The following is a 25,815-nucleotide window of genomic DNA, read 5'->3' as shown; positions in this document are numbered from 1 at the left end:
CATTCTAATAATGTGATTATCCTAATAGAATAGTACTTTCTGCAGTAGAATTTGAAGAAGTGGCAGTTTTGTGAATAACTACAATTATATATAATGAAGTTTTTCCTTTCCTTGTTCTCTGTAGAATGAGCATCAAGAAGTAATTGATACATTATAGCTTTTAAAATACTTTGTTAAAGTAAAGTAAAGTAAATATCATCTAAAGCATGCCCTGGATATACTAGTTTAGTAATCACATTTAAACAATAGATTAGTTTATTAGAACCTCTTTCTAGTGAAACCAGACCTTTGGTTTGAAAATAACACTTTTTATATGTTAAATAACAGCTCCTATAGTTATAATATTTCACACATTTTCCCCAGAAATCAAAGTTAAGTTTATTAATATTAATTATACAACTTTCATGTTGTTTTCTATTGGAGTACAGCTCCACTGAATAAGAAGAGTGTGGTTATGACTTTCCATGAGCCAGATGGATTTTTTTCAAACAGTCCATTTATTGATCTGAAAGCCAGTGTTTATATACTCTCTAAACTAATATTGCAATAATACTAAATTTTTTCATGCTATTTAGTGTACATTCAAAGGTTACAAGTATATATTATTTCTAACATTCCAGCTTAATATTAACATTAAATAGTTGCCAGTAGTAATAATCTACTTATCTATCTTAAATTTGAGCAATTAATAATAATCTACTTACCTGACAAATAATAAATTGAAGCAATTAGTAGTAACAATCTACTGATCTATGTCATAAATTTCATAATTTGTGATTTCTTGTCAAATTGCATGCATTGTGCTCCAAGACAACTTAAATTTATCTCAAGCATATGTCTCATAACTGTCAGGGATGATAGTGAGCCAATGCTTTGAACTGCACCCTCTTACAGAGAGCAGGTCTCAAGCAATACCTGGAATGGACTCTTTCTGTACATAGATTTATTTAATACTGATCTTCTACACATTTTTACTTTAAAAACAGAAATATCATTTCATTTTCTGATGAATTACATTATTCCTAATGCCTAAAAGATCCTTCAGAAATAATTTTTGATCACTTACTAGAATAAGACAAGTCTTTTTATAATTTGAAATATAATCTATCTGGGTCTTTTAGCTCTAATAAATCATCAATATCTCTAAAGTTAAGCTTTTCCATGCTTTTCCAAATATGTCTCTGCAGCCAAGATTAAAGACATAAGAACTTTTGAAACATTCAAGCATCTTTTAATTTTTTTATTAGAAAACTTATGTAAGCATATTTATTTTTATAAATCTAGTATGACCTTTCCAAGTACATATTTTATATACACAAATGCCTTTGTGTGTGTGCATATGAGTGCATTTGTATATGTCTACTGTATTTTGGTTGTTGAGTTGAAATTAGAACTGATTCTCTGAAATAGTAGATCGATATAGTAACCTGATAATTCTAATTTTTGGTTATTAAAGAACAGGAGAAACAGTATCCTTCCCACTTTCCAAGATTTGTGAAAACCTCTGATCAACTTCTTACTTGCCACGAATTTCAGATACCTTTTTGTCATTCAAACCAATGATTTAAACAGAAGAATTAAGCAAATGAATAAATTGCCTAAGCATAAATATTACTTATGGGATGGAGGTAGTTGTGGTTATTAATTGAGGAAAAGAAAAAAAAATAAAGTGTGGTTCATATTTATGAGTTTGGAATAGATCACAGTAACAACTAATATTTTCATAGTATTTTTAAAGATTTATAAAATAATGTCATAATATATTTTTCATTTAGTAATAATTCTCCAGGGCAGCTAGGTGTTGCAGTGGATAGAGCACCAGCCTTGAAGTCACAAGGACCTGAGTTCAAATAAAATGTATTTAGTTTAGTTCAATCTAAACACAACCCCATTTGAGTTTTCTCAGTAAATATACTTCGGTGCTTGCTGTTTCCTTTTCTTTATGTCATTAGGTGAGGAAACTGAGCAGATTGAGTTAAATGATTTGCTGAGGATCATAAGATAATAAGTGGCTATGGGAGGATCCGAACTCTGATTCTAGGCCTGGCACTCTATCCTCTAGACCACAGTGTCTGCTCCTATCCGAACATGTGTATTGGGAAATTTTATATGTTTGCATTATATACATAACATATATCTGGATGTGTATGTAAATATACATGCATTAAATACATATACATATATAGATACCATTAGATCTCCCATTATTACTATATTATGCATGTATTTTCTCTTAAAAAAATACCACTATCTCACAATCAATGTGCCGTCTTGACATTAGGGTAATGGGATATAAAATTTTGAAAATCTTCCAGGTTCCTTATTTTAGTGTAGCAAATTTATATATTTCTCTTTTTCCCCATACATATGCATATGTTTGTATGTAGGTAAATAGATAGATAGATAGATAGAAATTATATAAAAAATGGACTTATACCATTATCTTCCCTTTAATCTGAAACAACCTTCTGGGGCATAAATGAGAGCAGAAAATTAATTTATTCTGATTACATCCTTCATTCACACAAACCTAGAAAAAGGAATGCACAAGCTTGAAGAGTCAGATCACTTCATCTTCTTATTCAAAATGAGAGAATATTCAATGGTCTAAAAAGTTATGAATGAAATCAGCAGATCCAAAAAGAAATCTAAAAGAGATATCCAGACTGGAATATGAGGCACTAACAAAATATTAGAGTGCATTTTTTGTACTTTGATTTAAAAAATGTACAGTTAGTGAATTTATTAAATATCTTATTAGACAGGTTAGTTAAATTAAAAAAAGAGAAACATCTTACTAATTTTTGTTTTCTGCAAATTCAATGTTAACAGGGAAATGTTGTAGCAAGAAACTATTGAAATCTTTGACTTTAAATCTGCCTTAGAATTCAGAATTAGATATTTTAGAAACTTATGGTAGCTAAAATAGAGATCAAAAGGAAAAATGGATATAATTTCCATGAATTTGTAGGTTTTTCATATGAAATACAGAGGCTTATAGATGATTTGTATTTATTATATTACCCTTCCTCACTCATATGAAAGACTTTCAAATTCATAAAAATTATAATCTCTCTCTCTCCCCCTCCTTCTCTCCTTCTCTCTCTTCTTTCCTCTTTCTCTCTTTACTTCTCGCTCCATCCCCCCTTGTCTGTCTTTCATCTCTCTGTCTGTCTCTGTTATTCTTTGCCCACCTCCCTCCCTCCTTCTCTCTCTCTCTCTCTCTCTCTCTCTCTCTCTCTCTCTCTCTCTCTCTCTCTCTCTCTCTCTCTCTCTCTCTCTCTCAAATATAATAAAATTGACCTTTTAAAAAGATATAAATTCAACTGATTTTAGAATAGTGATAGAAATCAGTATAATTGCACTCAAGGTGTCTGCGGATATTTGAAATAATTTAAATCATAGGAATTTTTTTCAGGTCTTTCATAATCTAGTAAATTAAAATAAAAACTTTAGGCAGGTATCCTGTAATTTTGATTTGAATCTCTTGATTGTCTCTCATTCATGTACATTTTTATTGAAATGTAAAAACAAGCAAATATATGTTTTGTAGGGACTGAGAAATATAATTAAAAAAAAAGTTCATATATTTTCCTGATGAATCTAAGATCTGATTCACTTAGGAAACAGTTTTCTCAAAGCAGCAATGACATCCTTATTTCTGAGACTATATATCAAGGGGTTAAATACTGGGGTCACAGTAGTATAGAAAAGAGCAAGCACTTTGACTGATCCTGTAGAGTGATGAGATTTTGGCTTCAAATACACAATACTACCAGAACCATAAAATAAACACACTATCATGAGGTGTGATGAGCAGGTGGAAAAGGCCTTGGCTCTCCCTGAGGTAGAAGGCAATCTCAGGATAGTAATTATGATTTTGACATAGGATGTGAGTATCAACAGAAAGGGAGTTATGACAAACAGCAATGCAACAACTTGAACAGAGACCTCTGCCTTATATGTGTCCCCACAGGCTAACTCCAGTAATGGTGGAGCCTCACAGAAAACATGATTAAGTGTTTTAGGACCACAAAAATTGAGACAGAAAATCAGATATGTCTCCTCTATCAGTACCGGAACTGCAATAATCCAGGACATCACAACCAGTTGGATACATACCCTACGATTCATGATGAGAGGATAGTAGAGAGGCTTACAGATGGCCACATAACGATCATATGCCATCACTGCCAGGAGCAAACACTCCGCTCCTCCCAGAATATAAAGGAAAAATGTTTGTACAGCGCATTGTAGGAATGAAATAGTTCTCTTCTGGGTCCAGAGATCTGCCAGCATTCTGGGCAGAGTGACTGATGTGTAACAGATTTCCAAGAAGGAAAAATTCCCCAAGAAAAAATACATTGGTGTTTGGAGATTTGGATCAATCTTGGTTATGACAATGAGGAGGCCATTTCCTATCAATATACTTAGGTAGATGACAGAGAAGATGCCAAAGAGAAATCCTTGGAGGTTAGGAAGATCAGAAAATCCCAGGAGAATGAATTCCTTCACAACTGTGAGATTTTCCTTTGCCATTGGGTCTGCTGCCTAAAGGAAAAAAAATAATTGAGGACCAGCAAATCACTTTATTTTTATGCTTTTTCAGAGAAGAAAAGGTTTGGTCTTATGACTACAAATATTCCTCTCATTCAACATATTAAGTTTGGTATATTTTATATGATATATTTTATATATTATATTTTTCAAAACTTTTTAAATTTGGGGGACAAAGTCAAAATTACTTAGTGATTATGAAATACTATTTATCTCATAAAATCCTAATCAATGCTATGACTGTGTTTCTTGGATATTTTGTTGGAAATATACAATCAGATAAAGACGTCTGGCAAAATTGTAAAACCATTCTTAATTACAATATCACCAAGAAAAGCACAACATCATAACAATATTTTTGTTTGTTTGTTTTTAGAAAATGACAATCTCCTAATAGGAGGGATTTTTGTTTTTGTATTAGAATAAAAGAGAAAAAAAAAGACATAACTCATCCCAACAATGTACTGAACATAACAGTCTGCCAATCTTTACTCACAGAATTATTTTCCCATTACAAAGCTTTCCCCAATCTCTTTAGCCTGTAATATCCATTTACTCTTAAAGGCCAGGCTATTTTCTGTACTCTTCTGTATTCCTTCCATCATTAGCTTTTATAATCATTTGCTTTCTTGAATGATCATATTACAGGATCTATGCCAAGCACTGGTCAATTAGCAAGTGGCCTCTGTTTAACTGCAGTGTTCTTATCCACGTGTATATTTTGTGTCTCCTACTGTGTTCTAAGTATCTAAAGAGCAAAAGTCACATCATACCCTTCCGTATCTATTGAACTGTGTCTTCCACATAGTAACTACTCAATAAAGTTTGTTAGGTAGATTTAATTTCCTCTATCACATATCTTCAGCTATAGGTTTTATCTAAAATACCTCCCCAGTTAATTGATGCCTAAAATTCAAGATTTAGAGATTCATTAAATAATGACTAGTTTTTAGTCCATTTTAGTATTTTTAATTTGTCAAATTCTATTCTTCTTTCATAATTAATAATGTAATATTTTTTAGCTCATTTCCATTGCAACGTTCATCTGACATCTTTTCGCTGGAAAAATAAGACAGATAAGTTGGAAAAAATATAATATTTTGTATGTTTAAAAATGATCATCAGTTAAGATATGTCCATTCATAAGCATTACATGGTAGTAATGAAATAGTATATGGAGGGTTGTAGGTTCTCTTAGAATGATAGGTGCCAAGATGACTGACACCTGTGCCCAATATATTTCCTCTCCAGCTACCTTGGATTGTTCATTGTGGAAAAATGTTACAATAGAAGAAATATGAATTGTAGATTTAACTAGATAAATTTCTTTAGTTATTACTGGTGAAGAATGAATAATCTCCCACATACATCTTGCCAGGCAAAAATCTCACAGTATATTCTAAAAATTGAATCTTTGTTCTTTGGATAATCTGTTTGCTCAATCTCTATTGCTTATTATGTTCATAAAATTCAAAATTATCACAAAGATCAAAGATAATAATCCTTTTCAGATCAAAGAAACTGAAAGTAAGGCAGCAAAAGAGTTCAAACTTACCTTTCTCAGATAGAATGAAATATTATTCAACTCCTTGCTTTTTCAATAATGATAAGGAAAATAATACAGGTACATAATTAAGTACATCCATAACCTACTTTAATGCTTTCAAAACTTTGTGAACATTAATGTACCAGCAGTATAATATAGGTACCACAGATATTCTGATTTTACAGATGAGAAAACTGAAGAAACTGAGATTCCATATGAATGACCTTGCTGAAAATTACACAGTTGTAAAGTGCTAAAGAGAAGATTTCAACCTGAGGTTTTCGTGCCTACAAGTTCAATGTCCTTTTTATGAGCCTATGCTTCTTCTCCTTTAAATATTACAATATACCAAATCCACCAACAAATTCTGTAAAATAGGCCAAGATTCTTTGTAAATATAAGTTTTGGCTGAAATCGTTGAGCTCTTCTTTAGTAGAAATGATTCTTGCCCTTTTTAGCTCTCTGGGGATAACACCTCCCCCAGGTCATTTCCTTTTTTTTTTTTTTTTTAATGAGAGAAGAGGTCTTCTGGCTTAAAGTCCAATCATCAAATCCTCTTTTAATGAGGCAGGATTTTATAAGGGAAAACAATCCTGAGTTTTGAGTCAAGGGATTATACTGAGGCCTTAGATAGAATGATATTTATCTCTTTAATGTAAGGATACAGTACTGTTTACCTTACTGTTCATTTGTAAAATGAAAACAATGATATTTTCCATTTCTTGCTCTACACTATTATGGGAAGATAGGCAATTATCAAGTAGTAGCCTGTTTTGTAACCATTCACTATCATAATTGAAAGAAATGATCATTCATTCTCTTCACTTTTTCAAAGCAAATATTTAGAAAAATGCAACTCTTAATATCATGGAACAATTGGTCTTTTCTGTAGCATTCCATTGCTTAATGAAACATTAGATATAGTTATTCTAAATCTTGGGACGATACACTAGAGAACTCATAATGGATAGAAACTAAGAGAAGTGCTAGGACCACATGATTATGTGTCAGAATATATGGCTTGAATTCCAGTTATTTCTCTTCTTTAGTCCCCAATTTGCTTCATATGAGGTCAGAGTAAATGTTCAAAATCCTCCACCAAGAAGGTAGAACATGATGAGACTCTTTATATTAATTGACTAGATAAGACATTATGAACAATCAAGATGGAGTGCCTCCAGGGCTTCACTGGACCAACATTATGTCCTAAAATCCCCTGACTTTGCTATTTGCCCTGTTATTGAATTCTCTAAGCTTTGTCATCTGATCAACTAAGGTACATTAAGGTCTTTTGGACATTCTTACTTACTTTGGGATTTTTCATTTCTTCTGAAGTTGAATTGTCTTATATGTATGTTTTTCATCAGTTAGACAATAAGTTCCAAAAAATCTTATTCGGTTTCCCATTTCTATTAGTATCCTGAACACTTAACAAAGTGTTTGGCAAATAATGAACTTAATTTTTTTCATTTATTCATTCATACATGTATGCATTTATCCACTCACTAATCTATACATCAATCCATCCTTTAATTCATTAATTCATTCTTTCAGCTCTAAAGTTTTTGGTTCTTTGGCCAAGTGTAATTTGTTGTGCAGAGTGACTTAGATTACTGAAATGAAGTGATAAATCATTGCCACAGACCTTGACAAGATCTCTTAGATATGTGATGAATTTGATTATAGGCAATATCTTTACATACCCTGTAGTTGTACAGCTAAGTGGCACAATAGAAATAATATAAAACAGCCAGTCAGGAATATCTGAATTCATGGGTGGTCTCAGACCCTAGATGGATGATTCTGTGCAAGTGCAATTTTAGCCTATTTGCCTCCACTTCCTTATTTATAAGATGAACTGGAAAAGGAAATGACAAATCACTCATTTGTTTGCCAAGAAATAGGATATACAAATTAACAACACCACTCTGTGATACATGTATATGTATATTTTTTTCTTTTATTTTTAATATTTATTATCACATTAGATGTAAAATAATTTTTTTTAATTCTTAATTCCAAATTCCTTCCCTCTCCTGCACAATTGAGAAGAGAAGCATTCTGGCATAGATTATTCTTGTGTACTCAAGGAAAACATTACCTCATTAGTCATGTGCTGAAAGAAAAAAAACTGTTAAAAAAAAAAGAGAGAGAGAGAAAAACAAAGGAAAAAAAAAAAAGTATATGTTTGTCTACATTCTGACTCCCTCAGGATTTTTTGTGACTTTTTTGGGGGATATAAATAGCACTTATCATAAGTCCTTTAGAATCATATTAAATCATGGTTTTACAGAGAATACCCAAGTCATTCATATTTGATTGACATATAGTATTTCTGTATATGTATATAATGAAATTCTTATTCTGTTCATTTCACATTGCATTTGTTTATGTAAATTTTTTCAGGATTTTTCTGAGAATAATTTGGGAAAAGAAAATTTCACTTAGGTTTTTGTGTCTCCTTTATCACTGAATTTTTTCTTGATTATCTTGTATCACTTTCATGTATTTCCCAATTTTAGTCTACTTCTTTTATTTTTAAAATATTTTGAGCTCTTCTATGAATTGTTTTTGGATCTAAAATCATTTTCCAGAATTCTTTGACATTTTGGTTGTACTGCATTTGACTTTATTATATTTTTATCTTTCCTGTCAGTGTAGAAAGGGATAAAAGGATAGGCAAAAACAAAGAAAAAAAAGTGCACAAAAAGCAAAGAAAGATAAACAGGAGAAGAAAAACACAAGAGAGACAAACAGAATAAGACAAGAAAACTGAAAGAGACAAAGACAGAGGTACAGAGAAATACAGAGAAATATACAGAAAACATAGGGAAATACAAAAAAGAGAGAAAGGAGGAAGAGAGATGGAAGAAAGAAAAGAAGAGAGAGGGAGAGGAAGGGAGGTAAGGAGGAAAAGGCAGAGAAAGGAAGAGGGAGATGAAGAGATAAAGAAAGAAGGAGAGAAGGAAAAAAGAGAAATGGGAGGGAATATCTGTTAGAGTTCAAATGCTGGAGTTCTTGTTCTTCTCAAAGCATAGCCGGTTTAGAGGCTTAGAGCCCTTCAGATGTCTCCAAATCCAAAGGTTCTGTCCTTCAGCCTCTGCCTCTGCGTTCTTCAGCCTCCAACCAACACAGAGATGGAATGTCCAACCCTTCGTCTGCCACCAGAGTCGCTCCTCTCGAGTCCAGCTGAGCTCTCTTCTGCGACCAGCCAGCCAAGAGGAAAAAATGTATTCTGCCATAGAGCCCTCATCGCTGGCCTTTTATCTGACTCTTCTGAGAGAATGGGATTATGGGTTTTCTCCCATAGTGTTCTCTGGCCCAATGAGCTTCAAGGGAGGTGTGAACTCATTGAACTCCAATGAGTAAATGTGTGAACACAAACCTTGTATTAATTAGTTCTACTTAGTACCTTGTTTCAGATTCTGGCCAAAATCTTCTTGTAAGATTAGATCAACTCTAATTAGTTAGCAGTTAGTAAGGATTCCAACATCTCCCCCTTTCTTTTGTTTTTGGAACATAGGATGGTCATGACCTCCCTGATTTCTCAAGGAGGTGCGAACCCCCAAAAAAGGTGATCACGCCTTTCCTGACACCTCAGGAAGGGAGATGAAAACACCAAAGGAAATAGGAAATCTAATCAGATTAGTGGGTTTCTGAAGGGGTACACATAAATCCATCAATATGGGCCAGAACTTTGTAACAGATATACATGGTATACATAAATCCATCAATATGGGAGGCATTATACATAATTTACAAAAGCACATAGCAATATAACACAGGTTAGTAGTAATGTAACAACATGAATCAACCTGAAAATTTGCACATGTCCATAAGTCCTAGAAATAGTCCATAAGGAATCCATTGTCCATTAGTTCATGTGCCAGGATTCCAATGGTTCCTGTAAGCCCTGAAGTACTGCAAAAGTCTCATCAACAATTTTTCATCTTAAGGAATCCAATGATTCTCGCTGGTTTTTCAAGAACTAAAACAGTTTCATCTTGTGTTAGGAAATCCAATGATTCCTGAAGATTTTAAAAGTCTTTTTAACAGTCTCCTTGTCAGCTATGCTCTTTCAATGGTGAGCACAATCGATATTTCTTGGGTCTTCTCCTTTGTTTCAAGGGTCTGTTCCATCTCTCTGCGATGGACAAGGCGAATGCGGCTCATAGGCACCCATCTGATTCCTTCTCCACATGTAGAGATGCAAGCAAATCCTCTCCCCCAAGCAGTTAGCCTATCTGGTCCCTTCCATTCACCACTTTCTGGGTCTCTCCACATTACCTGGCAATTATCTAAAGATAGTGGAGCTGCTCGCACTGGACACTGCTCTTCTGGTGGGTTATAAAACCTGTTTGCTGGAGCCAGTGCATCTTTATCAAAGATTAAAAAATTAATGGTATAGAGAACTAAATTTAGAAGTTCTCTAGGGTTACCCGTGGCTCCCCCTTTCTTTTGTTTTTGGAGGAGTGTCTTAATGTCCCTGTTTCTTCTTTCTACTATTGCTTGACCTCCCCAGGAGCTGAGGGCGCCTGTCTCTGGGCCCTGTAGAGTCTATGGACTTGGTTCAGTGTATTGTTCCTTTGGCATGATGGAGATCTGCTAAATCCGTGACGGGCAGGTCCCACTCCCTTTCTCACTCTCTTCCCAGAAGCTAGGAGCGATTTAAGAGTGTATTCTGGATGTCTTCCAGGACTTGACGGTAAAGCTCATCTCTGGATTTCAGTCCATCAATATGCACTACATCCACACCATTGTTGTCCATCTCCTGCCTGTATTTCTGGTACATGGGCCAAATATGGCCATCAAAGAGACCCGGAGGGTCAGGAACTTTATAGTTGCGGGTACTTCTTCTTCTCTTGCATTCCTCATATGGAACAGCCAAAAAGTAACGGCGACTGTACAAATCCAGCAAGGGCTTGTAACTATAGAGCAAGAAGCCTTCCAGGATGAGGATGTGGGTATCATCGGAGTTGGATTCCTGGGAGTTCTGTTGGATGTTGATCCCATGGGTGCGGGCAAACTTCATGGGGTTGTTTAGCCATGCCAGGACTGTGTTCAACATGGCCTCCATGTCCAAAGATTCCAGCACGTCCCATTGCTTAAAGCCATCTTCCCCGACTTCTATTTGATCTTGTGGCTTGTAAAAGTCATCCTGGTGGATCACACAGCAGTTTGGTAAGGTTTTGATGAGTCTATTGGTCAGTATAGTTTTTCCTCCGTTGGTCATGCCTCCAATGCCAATGATGTACTTCATCTTCTGTTCCCTCTGTGGGTGGGGAGTGGTGGTGGAGACGGGCTGAGACGGCACCAGGAGAAGGGAGTGGGAGGCGACCCTAATTTCTGGGTTGAAGGGTCTTTTCCACTGGAATCAGGATCGTAGCTTTTCCACTGAAATCCACTGGGGGGGGGGGAGGTCTGTTAGCCCCACGTTGGGCGCCAAATGTTAGAGTTCAAATGCTGGAGTTCTTGTTCTTCTCAAAGCACAGCCGGTTTAGAGGCTTAGAGCCCTTCGGATGTCTCCAAATCCAAAGGTTCTGTCCTTCAGCCTCTGCCTCTGTGTTCTTCAGCCTCCAACCAACACAGAGATGGAATGTCCAACCCTTCGTCTGCCACCAGAGTCGCTCCTCTCGAGTCCAGCTGAGCTCTCTTCTGCGACCAGCCAGCCAAGAGGAAAAAATGTATTCTGCCATAGAGCCCTCATCGCTGGCCTTTTTGACTCTTCTGAGAGAATGGGATTATGGGTTTTCTCCCATAGTGCTCTGTGGCCCAATGAGCTTCAAGGGAGGTGTGAACTCATTGAACTCCAATGAGTAAAGGTGTGAACACAAACCTTGTATTAATTAGTTCTACTTAGTACCTTGTTTCAGATTCTGGCCAAAATCTTCTTGTAAGATTAGATCAACTCTAATTAGTTAGCAGTTAGTAAGGATTCCAACAAATATCAAAATATGCAAATGGAAAATTGAAATTTTTTGACACTAATATATGATGGCTCTCTACCAGGATCTGAACTCTCTAAACATATCTGTTTTATCTCTCTGTGTCCAGGTCATCTATATGGTATTCCATTGGCAATTAATTCAAGTATTTTTTGATTTTGTCTATTTACCATCATGAATATATCCTGTCATGTTCACCCTTTTCTAATTTTACTTTGTCTAAATTTACTATTACATACATAACATTTTATCAATTTGGTTTATTTAATTGTTTAAGACTTACATTTATTTTCATGAAGTCATGTTTAATTATTGAGGTCATTTCATCAAATGGCTGAGGCATTGTGATTCCTGATTTTGCTCCTTACCATAGAACTTCAAATTCTTTTCCCTTTTCTTTTTTTTTTTTCTTTTTTTTTTTTTGCTTTGGATGGTTGAGTATAGACAATTAATTTCATGCACTTTAACACTGGTCTATTCCTAATTTTAATTCCTTATGGAATAAAACCTGACTTGTTTAATTGCTATTGCTTCTGTTTTGTCATTATATTCAATGGTGTCTTAGAAACTAAGAAAAAAAGAGAAAAAGAGAGAGCTAAAGATGCTATATATAGATTATTTCCAGAGGTAGAGGCCAGTTCCTAGAGTAAAGGCAAGAAGCTTCTTGAACTCTCCCAGTTTTTCTTGGAAAAATACATAAAATCAAGCCTCTGAATTGAATCTGATAGAATGAAATCACTTTTAAAATAGATTGGAAAAACTTCAAGAAAAATCAGTCTCCTTGGGGTGAAAAGGGTGTTCAGCTAAGCTCAGATTGACTCTGAGAAAGCTGGTGAGAGGATTTTAATCACAGCAGATTAGCGACTGAGACCTTTGATTCTGGCTCAGAAGAGAAGCATTTCAGGAAAGCAGCTTCCAGTCCCAGCTCAGAATGCAAATTCTGGGAAATCAAGCTCTTTCCTCAAAAAGCAGATAAAGCTATCACCTACAAACAAAATGGGCCTCTATGCAAAGATATCTTATAGAATTAGAAAAAATAATAACAAAATTAAGAACAAAAAGAACAAAAAGTCAACAATATCAAGGGAATTAATGAAAAAATTAGTACAAAGGACAGTGGCTTAGCAGTACCAAATGTAAAACTAGATTATCAAGGATCATTCATCAAAACATTTGGTACTGACTACAAAAGAGAGTGCTTGGTCATTAGAATAGATTAGCCACCAATGGAATATCCATAGTAATCTAGTATTTGATAAAACCCACAACTCAAGTTTCTGGGATAAGAACTCTTCATTTGACAAAAAAAAAAACTTCTGGGAAAACTGGAAAATAATATATGAGAAAATCAGCAAAGACCTACATCTCACATACCATACCAAAATAAGGTCAAAATGAAAAAAATGATTTAGGCATAAAGGATAATTCCATAAACAAATTATGATAGCACAGCATAATTTACCTATAAGATCTTTGAAGAAAGGAAGAATTTATGACCAAAGAAGTTTGAGAGAACATTATAAAAAACAAAGTGTACAATTTTTAAACATTAAATTAAACATTAATTTAACTAAATTAAATTAACATTAAATTAAAAAGTTTTACACAAAGAAAACCAAGAAAAACACGATTAAAAGGGAAGTACAAAGCTGGGGGGGGGGGAGATTTACAGTCAGCATTTCTAATAAAGGTCTCATTTCTAAAATACATAAAGAACTGTACCAAATTTATAAGACTACAAGTCATTCCCCACTTCATAAATGGTCAAAGAATATGAACAATTTTCAGATGACAGGATTAAAGCCATCTACAGAGAAATGTGAAAAAAAAAAGATAGTCCAAATCACTGTTTATTGAGAAATGTCCATTAAAACAACTCTGAGGTACTACTTCAAACCTTTCAGATTGGCCAAGATGACAGAACAAGATAAAGATAAATGTTTGTGGGAATGTGGGAAAACTGAGATGTTAATGCATTTTTGGTGGTGCTGTGAAATGATCCAACCATTCTGGAAAGCAATATGGAACTACTTCCAAACTGTACATGACCTTTGACCCAACAATGCCAATACTGGGTATATATCTCAAGAAAATCATAAAGGCGGGAAAGGACTCCCATGTATAAAAATGTTTGTAGCAGCTTTTTTTGTGGTAACAAATAATTGGAAAATGAGTAGATGCCCATCAATTGGGGAATGGCTGAATAAATTGTGTTACAGGAAGGTGGTGGAATATTATGAGAAAGTCCTTGAAAGATTTACATAAACTTATGCTGAGTGAAACAAAAGAGAAACAGCAATAAATTGTACATAATTGGAAATCCCAACAGATTTTGTACAGAAAATTCCATCTCCATCCAGAAAAAGACACATGGACATTGAATGTAAATCAATACCTGATATGTTCACTTCTTTTTTTTTTTTTTTTTTTTTTTTTTGGGGGGGGAGTTTTTTTTTTTTTCCTCTCTCATGTTTTTTCCCTTTTATTCTGATTTCTCTCTCCCAGCATGAATACCATCACTATGTGTATTGAAAACAAGCAAATAAATAAATAAAATGATGGGAAAATGATACTATATATGTGTAATTATATGGTTGTTTTCTTTAATTCTCAAAGAGTACCCAAATTACATCACTATGTTAGAATCACAGCACCCTCTTTGATGAGGGGATGTCATACCTGGCATTGCCTTGTAGTCCTGTATCTTCCATCTCATACTATCAATTCTAAAGTTATTAAGAAAGATCTTGATAGTGTCTTTACTTCATTTTTCTGGCCATATTGTGAGTGGCTGCATTCTAGAGTTCTCCAAGAAATACTCTTTATCACAAATGTACATTTGTCGTTCAACATTCTGCAGTAGACTTTGAATAATTGGCAGTTTTGTGAATAACTGCAATTATATATAATGGAGTTTTTCCTATCCTTGTTCTCTCTAGAATGAGCATCAAGAAGTAATGACACATTTATAGCTTTTAAAATACTTTATTAAAGTAAATATCATCTAAAGCATGCCCTGTATCTACTAGTTTAGTAATCACACTTAAACAATAGATTAGTTTATTAGAACCTCTTTCTATTGAAACCAGACCTTTTGTTTGAAAATGACACTTTTTTTAAAATTTTATTTTATTTAATAATAACTTTATATTGACAGAATCCATGCCAGCGTAATTTTTTACAACATTATCCTTGTACTCGCTTCTGTTTCGATTTTTCCCCTCCCTCCCTCCACCCCCTCCCCTAGATGGCAAGCAGTCCTATATATGTTAGATATGTTGCAGTATATCCTAGATACAATATATGTTTGCAGAACCGAACAGTTCTCTTGTTGCACAGGGAGAATTGGATTCAGAAGGTAAAAATAACCTGGGAAGAAAATAAAAAATGCAAATAGTTTATATTAATTTCCCAGTGTTCTTTCTTTGGGTGTAACTGCTTCTGTCCATCATTTATCCATTGAAACTCAGTTAGGTCTCTTTGTCAAAGAAATCCACTTGCATCAGAATACATCCTCATACACTATCGTTGTCGAAGTGTATAATGATGTCCTGGTTCTGCTCATTTTACTTAGCATCAGTTCACGTAGGTCTCTCCAAGCCTTTCTGTATTCATCCTGCTGGTCATTCCTTACAGAACAATAATATTCCATAACATTCATATACCACAATTTACCCAGCCATTCTCCAATTGATGGGCATCCATTCATTTTCCAGTTTCTAGCCACTACAAACAGGGCTGCCACAAACATTTTGGCACATATAGGTCCCTTTCCCTTCTGTAGTATCTCTTTGGGGTATAAGCCCAGTAGTAGCACTGCACAGTAGCACAGTTTGATAATTTTTGGGGCATAACTCCAGATTGCTCTCCAAAATGGTTGGATTCGTTCACAACTCCACCAACAATGCATCAGTGTACCAGTTTTCCCACATCCCCTCCAACATTCATCATTATTTTTTCCTGTCATCTTAGCCAATCTGACAGGTGTGTAGTGATATCTCAGAGTTGTCTTAATTTGCATTTCTCTGATCAATAATGATTTGGAACACTCTTTCATATGAGTGGTAATAGTTTCAATTTCATCATCTGAAAATTGTCTGTTCATATCCTTTGACCATTTATCAATTGGAGAATGGCTTGATGAAAATGACACTTTTTATATGTTCAATAACTGCTCCTAGAGTTATAATATTTCACACATTTCCCCCAGAAATCAAAGTTAAGTTTATTAACATTTAATACATAACTTCCATGTTCTTTTCTGTTGGAGTCCAGCTCCAATGAATAAGAAGAGTAGGGTTATGACTTTCCACCAGCCAGATGGATTTTGTCAAATAGTACATTTATTGATCTGAAAGCCAGTGTTTATATACTCTCTAAACTAATATTTCAATAACACTAAACTTTTTCATGCTGTTTAGTGTACATCCAAAGTACACTACAGTACAAAGTACAGGTATATATCATTTCTACCATTCCAGCTTAATATTAACATTAAATAGTAGACAGTAGTAATAATCTACTTATCTATCATAAATTTGAGCAATTGATAATAATAATCTACTTAACCTGACAAACCATAAATTGAAGCAATTAATAGTAACAATCTACTGATCTATGTCATAAAATTTCATAATTTGTGATTTCTTGTCAACTTGCATGTATTATACCAAGATAACTTAAATTTATCTCAAGCATATGTCTCATAATTGTCAGGGATGATAGTGAGCCAATGCTTTGAACTGCACCCTCTTACAGAGAGCAGGTCTCAAGTAATACCTGGAATGGACTCTTCCTGTACATAGACTTATATAATACTGGCCCTCTCCACATTTCTACTTTCAAAACAGAAATATCATTTCATTTTCTGATGAATTACATTATTCCTAATGCCTAGAAGATCCTTCAGAAATAATTTTTGATCACTTACTAGAATAAGACAAGTCCTTTTTGTAATTTGAAATATAATCTGTCTGGAACTTTTAGCTCTAATAAATCACCAATAGCTCTAAAATTAAGTTTTTTTTCCTGCTTTTCCAAATATGTCTCTGCAGCCAAGATTAAAGACATAAGAACTTTTGAAACATTCAAGCATCTTTTATTTTTTTATTAGAAAACTTATGTAAGCACATTTATTTTTATAAATCTAGTATGACCTTTCCAAGTACATATTTTACACACACAAATGCCTTTGTGTGTGTGCATATGAGTGCATTTGTATATGCCTACTGTATATTGGTTGTTGAGTTGAAATTAGACCTGATTCTCTGAAATAGTAGATCGATATAGTAACCTGATAATTCTAATTTTTAGTCATTAAAGAATAGGAGAAATATTATCCTTCCCACTTTCCAAGATTTGTGAAAACCTCTGATCAACTTCTTACTTGCCACAAATTTCAGATACCTTTTTGTCATTCAAATCAATGATTTAAACAGAAGAATTAAGCAAATGACTAAATTGCCTAAGCATAAATATTACTTATGGGATGGAGGTAGTTGTGATTATTAATTGAGGAAAAGAAAAAAATAAAGTGTGGTTCATATTTACGAGTTCGGATTAGATCACAGTAACAACTAATATTTTCATAGTATTTTTAAAGATTTATAAAATAATGTCATAACATATTTTTCATTTAATAATAGTTCTCCAGGGCAGGTAGGTGTTGCAGTGGATAGAGCACCAGCCTTGAAGTCACAAGGCCCTGAGTTCAAATAAAATTTATTCAGTTTAGTTCAATCTAAACAAAACCTTATTTGAGTTTTCTCTGTAAATATACTTTGGTGCTTGCTATTTCCTTCTCTATATGTCATTATAGATGAGGAAACTGAGCAGATTGAGTTAAATGATTTGCTGAGGATCACAGAGATAATAAGTGGCTGTGGTAGGATCCAAACTCTGATTCCAGGCCTGACACTCTATCTTCTAGATCACAGTGTCTGCCACTATCTGAACATGTGTATTGGGAAAGTATATATGTTTGCGTTATATACATAACATATATCTGGATGTGTACGTACATATACATGCATTATATACATATACATATATAGATGCAATTAGCTCTCATATTATTACTATATTATGCATGGATTTTCTCTTAAAAAAACACCACTATTTCACAATCACTGTGCCATCTTGACATTAGGATAATAGGATATAAAATTTTGAAAATCTTCCAGGTTCCTTATTTTAATATAGCAAATTTATATATTTCTCTTTTTCTCCATACATATGCATATGTTTGTATGTAGGTAAATAGATAGATAGATAGATAGATAGATAGATAGATAGATAGAAATTATATATAAAATGGACTTATACTATTATCTTCCGTTTAATCTGAAACAACCTTCTGGGGGCATAAATGAGAGCAGAAAATGAATTTATTCTGATTACATCCTTCATTCACACAAACCTAGAAAGAGGAATGCACAAGCTTGAAGAGTCAGATCACTTCACCTTCTTATTCAAAATGAGAGGATATTCAATGGTCTAAAAAGTAATGAATGAAATCAACAGATCCCAAAAGAAAACTAGAAGAGATATCCAGACTAGAACATGAGGCACTAGTAAAATGTTAGGGGTACATTTCTTGTACTTTGATTTAAAAAATGTACAGTTAGTGAATTTATTAAATATGTTATTACATACATTGAGTTAAATTAAAAGAGAGAAACATCTTACTAATTTTGTTTTCTGCAAATTCAATGTTAACAGGGAAATGTTGTAGCAAGAGACTATTGAAATCTTTGACTTTAAATCTGCCTTAGAATTTGGAATTAGATATTTTAGAAGCTTATGGTAGCTAAAATAGAGGAGATCAAAAGGAAAAATGGTCATAATTTCCATGAATTTGTAGGTCTTTCATATGAGAGATAAAGCTTATAGATGATTTGTATTTATTCTATTACCCTCTCTCACGCATATGAAAGACTTTCAAATTCATGAAAATTATAATCTCTCTCTCTTTCTCCCTCCTTCCCTTCTTCTCTCTCTTCTTCCCTCTTTCTCTCTTTACTTCTTTCTCCCTCCCCCCTCTCTCTGTCTGTCTTTCATCTCTCTGTCTCTGTCATTCTTTGCCCCCCCTTCTTCTCTCTGTTCCCCTCTCTCTCTCTTTCTCTCTCTCTCTCTCTCCCTCTTTCCTTTCTCAAATAAAATAAAATTGACCTTTTAAAAATGTATAAATTCACCTGATTTTAGAATAGTGATAGAAATCAGTATAATTGCTCTCAAGCTGTCTGTGGATATTTGAAATAATATAAGTCCTGGAATTTTTTTCAGCTCTTTCATAATCTAGCAAAGTAAAATAAAAACTTTAGGCAGATGTCCTATAATTTTGATTCGAATCTCTTGATTGTCTCTCATTTATGTACATTTTTATTGAAATGTAAAAACAAGCAAATATGTGCTTTGTAAGGACTGAGAAATAGAATTTTTAAAAAAATTCATATATTTTCCTGATGAATCTAAGATCTGATTCACTTAGGAAACAGTTTTCTCAAAGCAGCAATGACATCCTTATTTCTGAGACTATATATCAAGGGGTTAAATACCGGGGTCACAGTAGTATAGAAGAGAGCAAGCACTTTGACTGATCCTGTAGAATGATGGGATTTTGGCCTCAAATACACAATACTACCGGACCCATAAAATAAACACACTATCATGAGATGTGATGAGCAGGTGGAAAAGGCCTTGGCTCTCCCTGAGGTAGAAGGCAATCTCAGGATAGTAATTATGATTTTGACATAGGATGTGAGTATCAACAGAAAGGGAATTATGACAAACAGCAATGCAACAACTTGAACAGAGACCTCTGTCTTATATGTGTCCCCACAGGCCAACTCCACTAATGGTGGAGCCTCACAGAAAACATGATTAAGTATTTTAGAACCACAAAAATTGAGACAGAAAATCAGGTATGTCTCCTCTATCAGTACCGGAACTGCAATAATCCAGGACATCATAACCAGTTGGATACATACCCTACGATTCATGATGAGAGGATAGTAGAGAGGCTTACAGATGGCCACATAACGATTATATGCCATCACTGCCAAGAGCAAGCACTCTGCCACTCCCAGAATATAGAGAAAACAGGTTTGTACAGCACAGTGTAATAAAGAAATAGTGTTCTTATGAGTCCAAAGATCTACCAGCATTCTGGGTATAGTGACTGATGTGTAACAGATTTCCAAGAAGGAAAAATTCCCCAAGAAAAAATACATTGGTGTTTGGAGACTTGGCTCAATCTTGGTTATGACAATGAGGAGGCCATTTCCTATCAATATACATAGGTAGATGACAGAGAAAATGCCAAAGAGAAACCCTTGGAGGTTGGGAAGATCAGAAAATCCCAGGAGAATGAATCCCTCCACAACTGTGAGATTGTCCTTTGCCATTGGGTCTTCTGCCTATAGAAAAAAAAAATAAATTGAGAACCAACCAATCACTTTATTTGTATGTGTTCAACAAAGAAGAGGTGGTTCGATCTCATGACTACAAATATTCCTTCCATATTAAACATATTAACATAGTTAACATAAGAAATTTTAGTGCACTTTTATATAAGATGAATATCTTACATATATATGTTTATATACATATATATATGTATATATACATATATATGTTACATTTAAATTTTTTTTTTAATTTTGGGGACAAAAGTCACAATCACTTAGTGATTACAAAATGCTACTTATCTACTAAGAACCCTAATCAACGCTATGACTGTTTTTCATAGAGATTTTAATGAAAATATGCAGTAAGATAAAGATATCTGATAAAACTATAAAATCATACTTAATCTTAATAGCAAGAAGAAAAACATTTATGATTTCTGTTTTTATAAAATGACAATTTCCTTGCAGCAGGAATTTTAATCAGATATATGGTAGCAAAAAAAAAAAAAAAAAAAGACACAAAGCATCCAACAATTACTTCTGTATTGCTTTGAATCTTCCAGTTTGCCTACCTTTGCTCATAGTATTTTCCTCATTAGAAAGCTTTCCCCAAACTTTTCAGCTAACATCCTATCACTTTTAAAGACCAGGCTATTTCCTCTAATCTTCTCTTCAGAGATTTCCCTCCATTATCAGCCTTTATATTCCCCTTTCTTGAATTTTTTTGAATTCCCTATTCTTGAATGACCATATTATAGGATCTATGCCAGACATTGATCAATTAGCAAATGGCCTCTGCTTAACCTATGTGTTCTTATCTACATGCACATTTTGTACTTCCAACTGTGTTCTAAGCATCCAAAGTACAAAAATCATTTCTTATAATCTTCTTTCTCTCTTGAGCATGTCCTTCATATAGTAACTGCTTAATAAAATAATTAAGTGGAATAAATTCTCTCTATCATATGTCCTTAGCAATATGTGTAACCTATAAAACCTGCCTAATCAACTGATGCTTAAAATTTCAGATTTAGAGATTCATTCAATAGTGACAAGTAGTTGGTCCATTTTAGTATCTTTTAATTTGCCAAGCTCTATTTTCCTTTCATACTTAATAAGGCAGTATTGATCGGCTCATTTCCACTGTAACATCCACTTGAAATCTTGTTCCTAGAAAAATAACATAGAGAACTTGGGAAAATATAATGTTTCATGTTTAAACATGATCATGAATTAAAATATATCCCATGCATAAGCATTCCATGTAAGAGGCGGTAATAATAAGATAGTATTAGAAGGATTATAGATTCATTTATAAAAAAAATTAGGTACCAAGAGGACTGACATAGTTCACTGAAAAGCTAAGCAAAAGCTCCTGAATCCAATATACTATCTATCTAACTATCTTGGATTGTTCAGTGTGGAAACATATTACAACAAAAGAAATATGTGTTGTAGATTCAGAAAATAGATTTAATTCTGAACACCAATCTTATTATCTATGTTGGGATTATAAAGTAATTTATCATCTCTTCACCTCATTTTCCTCATTTGTAATGTGACAGTTGATTTCTGAGGTATCTTTTACCTTTAGATCTGTTTGACTAGACCAACAAATATACCAATGTCATTCCTCCATTTGTGCATATCATCATATTTTCTATACCATACCAATGAGCTAAGACGAAATATAAAGTTTTATGTTGTGAGAAATTGACTAGTTATGAAGATTTTATCATTTTAACTTAAGTATAAAAGGATATTTTTAAGTGACTGGTAAAATCTAAATGATATTAAATAATACAATTAACTTACATTTATTTTATACAAAAATCAAAGAGGTTGATCAACTTGCCAACATTCACATACTTGGTAAGAATATGAACAAGATTTGAATTTGGATTCTCTTGACCCCAAATTATCATTCCTACCCCTGCCATGTTTAATATGCCTTTCTAAATAATGATATAGAAAATGATAAAACATGGAATGAATAATCTTAATTTTACATTTTAGTTACAAAAAGAAATTTAGTACTGTATTTTTAAATTGAACGGCTATTTAGTAAAAATATGTACTTTGTACTTTATTTCTGATAAAAGTACAATTTTAAACACAGATATAAACATAAGGCTGGCAGAATTAAATGTCTAATATATATAAATATACATACATATCTAATAGTTAATGTAAATAATATCAAAAGTAAAATTATGCATAATCAATAATCATTGAAAGAAATAACAAGTATTATTAAAAAGGAAAATGAGTAATATTTCATATTCCCCTAATACTTGTAAATTTTCAAAATTGAAAAAGCTTTAAATATACGCAATTATAGTGCTTCATTAAGACAACAAATACAATGACACTTTCTTAGTGAAGCATTTAGTTATTCTAAATATTTTAGAAAACAATTTGAAATTATGGAAGCTAAAACTAAACTTTTTATACACTTTGCCTCATTGATCTAATTACTATGGAATATATTGAAAGGAGAACAGTTAAAGGAAAGGGAAAAGATTTATATATTCAAAAAATATTCAGATTGACTATAGCTGGAAAAAATAGAAAACACTGAAAGAAACTGGAAAATTATCAGGGAATAAAATATTTTTGGTTCAGGATTTTGACTAAATATTTTCTTGTAAGGAAATCAAAGTATGATAAACTCAAAAGCTTTATAAAGACTTTTTAATGAAGTGAGATACAGCAACGAAAGGAGAAACAATGACTAGTATATCCACTACTTCTATCATATTGTAATGGGAGTTGGGGGAAAGTAACAAACACTGGCTTCTGATTAAGTATACTGAAAGCTTTGGTCCCTGAGAATTGAGATAAAACCTGCTTTTTCTTTTCTGACAAATGTGTGTTGAAGGAAGTTCAAAGTATGGAATATTTCATTAGTTATAATGATTTTCTTTCTTTTTTTTTTTAAGGAAAATTAAGTAGATAAAAATTTTTATTTAAAAAAGAAAAAGGAAAAATAAGAAAAATGAAGCCATATTAAACAAGATAAATTTCTTTCTAATTAAGTGATTACGGGTGAAGTTTATATCAATCCCCATACACATCCAGCCTGTCAGAAAGGTCAGGGTATATTCTATAAACAGAATCTTTTATTCCCTGGATAATCTGTTTCCTCAATCTCTATTGCTCATTAGGTTCATAAAATTCAAAATTTTCACAAAGGTGAGATAGATAATAATTCTGTTCAAATCAAAGAAACTAAAAATTAGACAGCCGAAGAGCTCAAACTTACCTTTCTTAGATAGGATGAAATATTATTCAACTCCTTGCTTTTTCAATAATGATAAGGAAAATAATGCAGGTACATAATAAAGTGTATCCATAAGCTACTTTATTGCTTTCAAAACTTTGTGAACATTAATGTACCAGCAGTATAATATAGGTACCACCGATTTTCTGATTTTACAGATGAGGAAACTGAAGAAACTGAAATTCAATATGAATGATCTTGAGCAAAATTACACAGCAGTGAAGTGCCAAAGAGAAGATTTCAACCTGAGTTTTTTGTGCCTATAAGTTCAATGCCTTTTAATGAACCTATGATTCTTCTCCCTTAAATATTACAACATACCAAATCCACTAACAAATTTTGTAAAATAGACCAAGATATTTTGTAAATGTAAAATCTGGATGAAATCATTGAGCACTCTTCTTTAATACAAATGATTAAATGATTCTTGTCCTTTTGAGCTCTCTGGGGATAGCTCCTCTCCCAGGCCATTTTCTTTTCTTTACTTTTTTTTAATGAGAAAAGACATGTTCTGGCTCAAAGTCCAATCTTTAAATCACTTTTAATGAGGCAGGATTTTATAAGGGAAAACAATTCTGAGTTTTGAGTCAAGGGATTATATTGGGACCTTAGACAGAATGAGATGTATCTCTTTATTGTAAGGATACATTTCTCTTCATCTTCGCTTCCTGATCTGTAAAATGAAAACAAGGTTATTTTCCATTCCTTATTCCACAGTGTTATGTGGAGAAAAGCAATTATCAAATAGTAGGGAATTTTTTAATCATTCACTATCATAATTGAAACATTTAATTACTTATTCTCTTCAATTTTTCAAAGGAAATATTTAGAAAAATGCAGCTCTTAATATCATGGAGCTATCTATTCTATAGCATCTCATAGCTTAATGAAACATTTGGCATAGTTATTCTAGATCATGGGAAGGTATTCTAGTGCATTCATACTGGGTAGAGCAGAAGGAAAGTGCTAGGACCACATAGTTATGCATCAGTAGATATGGGTTTGGGGCAGAGCCAAGAGGGCAGAGGGTAGACATGTCTTTGTCTGAGCTATTTCTGGCTTTCTCAGAATCGATACCAAATAGGTTTTGAAGTGACAGAATCCACAAATATATGGAGTATAATCAATTTCCATCAGAAGATATTTTAGAAGAATTTCAGGAAAAATAAAGAAATTTTTCTCAATTGGGCAGTCAGGAAGGCAGCATTGGGAAGCCCCGAGGAGAAGCCTCTACTTGTGAGGAAAACCTACAGTGAGTTTCTTAGCCAAAATAAAGTAGCACTGACTATTCTATTCTGGTTCAGAAGCTAGTGTATCAGCAGACTAGCTGTGAGACCTCCAATACAACCACAGAAAGCAAATAATGAGCCCTTGAACCCCAGCAAAAAAGATGGGACTTGGTCACACATACTCAGCCTAAGAAAGCCGTTAGCAGCACTATCCCCAGGGCACTGTGAAGCCATTGTTTTCTATGAAGGAAGCCTGGAACAATTTCCTCCTTTACCTTAAAAGTACACCTCAACCTATAAAAATGAGAAAACCCCTCCCCCCCAAAAAACCTAAAGAAACCTAAATAAAACAAACAAAAACAAAACAAAACAAAAAAAGCTCTGATCATTGATAACTGATAACTGTTATGGAAACAAGGAAAAATTGACCTGAAACCCATGTCTAGCTGAAGCCTCAAAAGGCTATATGAATTGCTTTCAAATTCAAAAGGCTGTATTGCAAGAATTCAAAAAAGATTTTAAAAGAGAGAGTAAAAATGGGGAAAGGAATTAAGAGGCTTGGAAAAGGAAACACAGAAATTGTCTGAAGAAAATCACTCCTTTCAAAATGGATTTCATGATATGGAAAGATAAGCCATTTCTTTGAAAAGCAGATTTAGTGAAATAGAAAATAAGAAAAACATCCTAAAAATAGAATTAATAAAATGGGGAGGGGGGAAGCAAATCAATTCATTTAAATGTTCAATTGCTGAAATGAAAAAGGAGGTAACAAAAAGCTAATTGAAGGAAATGATTCCTTGAAAATTGGAACTGAACAAATGGAAGTGAGTCACTAAATGAGATAGGA

The 25,815-nt window shown here is 33.4% G+C and overlaps 3 protein-coding genes across 3 annotated transcripts; all 3 read right to left on the bottom strand.

The window, feature by feature from the left end:
• Positions 1-3,615: 3,615 nt before the first annotated feature.
• Positions 3,616-4,539, bottom strand: LOC127540813 (olfactory receptor 10AG1-like). Its single transcript, XM_051965679.1, has one exon. It carries the CDS (start codon positions 4,537-4,539, stop codon positions 3,616-3,618), a length of 924 nt encoding a protein of 307 aa, XP_051821639.1.
• A 6,120-nt stretch (positions 4,540-10,659) lies between these two features.
• On the bottom strand, positions 10,660-11,402 carry LOC127540265 (nicotinamide riboside kinase 2-like). The gene has a single exon (XM_051964875.1). The coding sequence runs from the start codon at positions 11,361-11,363 to the stop codon at positions 10,761-10,763; it is 603 nt and encodes a 200-aa protein (XP_051820835.1). The 5' UTR covers positions 11,364-11,402; the 3' UTR covers positions 10,660-10,760.
• Positions 11,403-19,529: 8,127 nt separating this feature from the next.
• Positions 19,530-20,453, bottom strand: LOC127541065 (olfactory receptor 10AG1-like). Its single transcript, XM_051966146.1, has one exon. It carries the CDS (start codon positions 20,451-20,453, stop codon positions 19,530-19,532), a length of 924 nt encoding a protein of 307 aa, XP_051822106.1.
• Positions 20,454-25,815: the final 5,362 nt, after the last annotated feature.

This window comes from Antechinus flavipes, chromosome 6 (genome assembly GCF_016432865.1).
Source record: "Antechinus flavipes isolate AdamAnt ecotype Samford, QLD, Australia chromosome 6, AdamAnt_v2, whole genome shotgun sequence".
Lineage (NCBI taxonomy): Eukaryota > Metazoa > Chordata > Mammalia > Dasyuromorphia > Dasyuridae > Antechinus > Antechinus flavipes.
This window is presented reverse-complemented; position numbering and strand designations above follow the sequence as displayed.

Excerpts from the sequence above, each read along its gene's own strand:
- LOC127540265 (XM_051964875.1), bottom strand. The coding sequence starts at position 11,363 with ATGAAGTACATCATTGGCATTGGAGGCATGACCAACGGAGGAAAAACT.
- LOC127541065 (XM_051966146.1), bottom strand. The coding sequence starts at position 20,453 with ATGGCAAAGGACAATCTCACAGTTGTGGAGGGATTCATTCTCCTGGGA.
- LOC127540813 (XM_051965679.1), bottom strand. The coding sequence starts at position 4,539 with ATGGCAAAGGAAAATCTCACAGTTGTGAAGGAATTCATTCTCCTGGGA.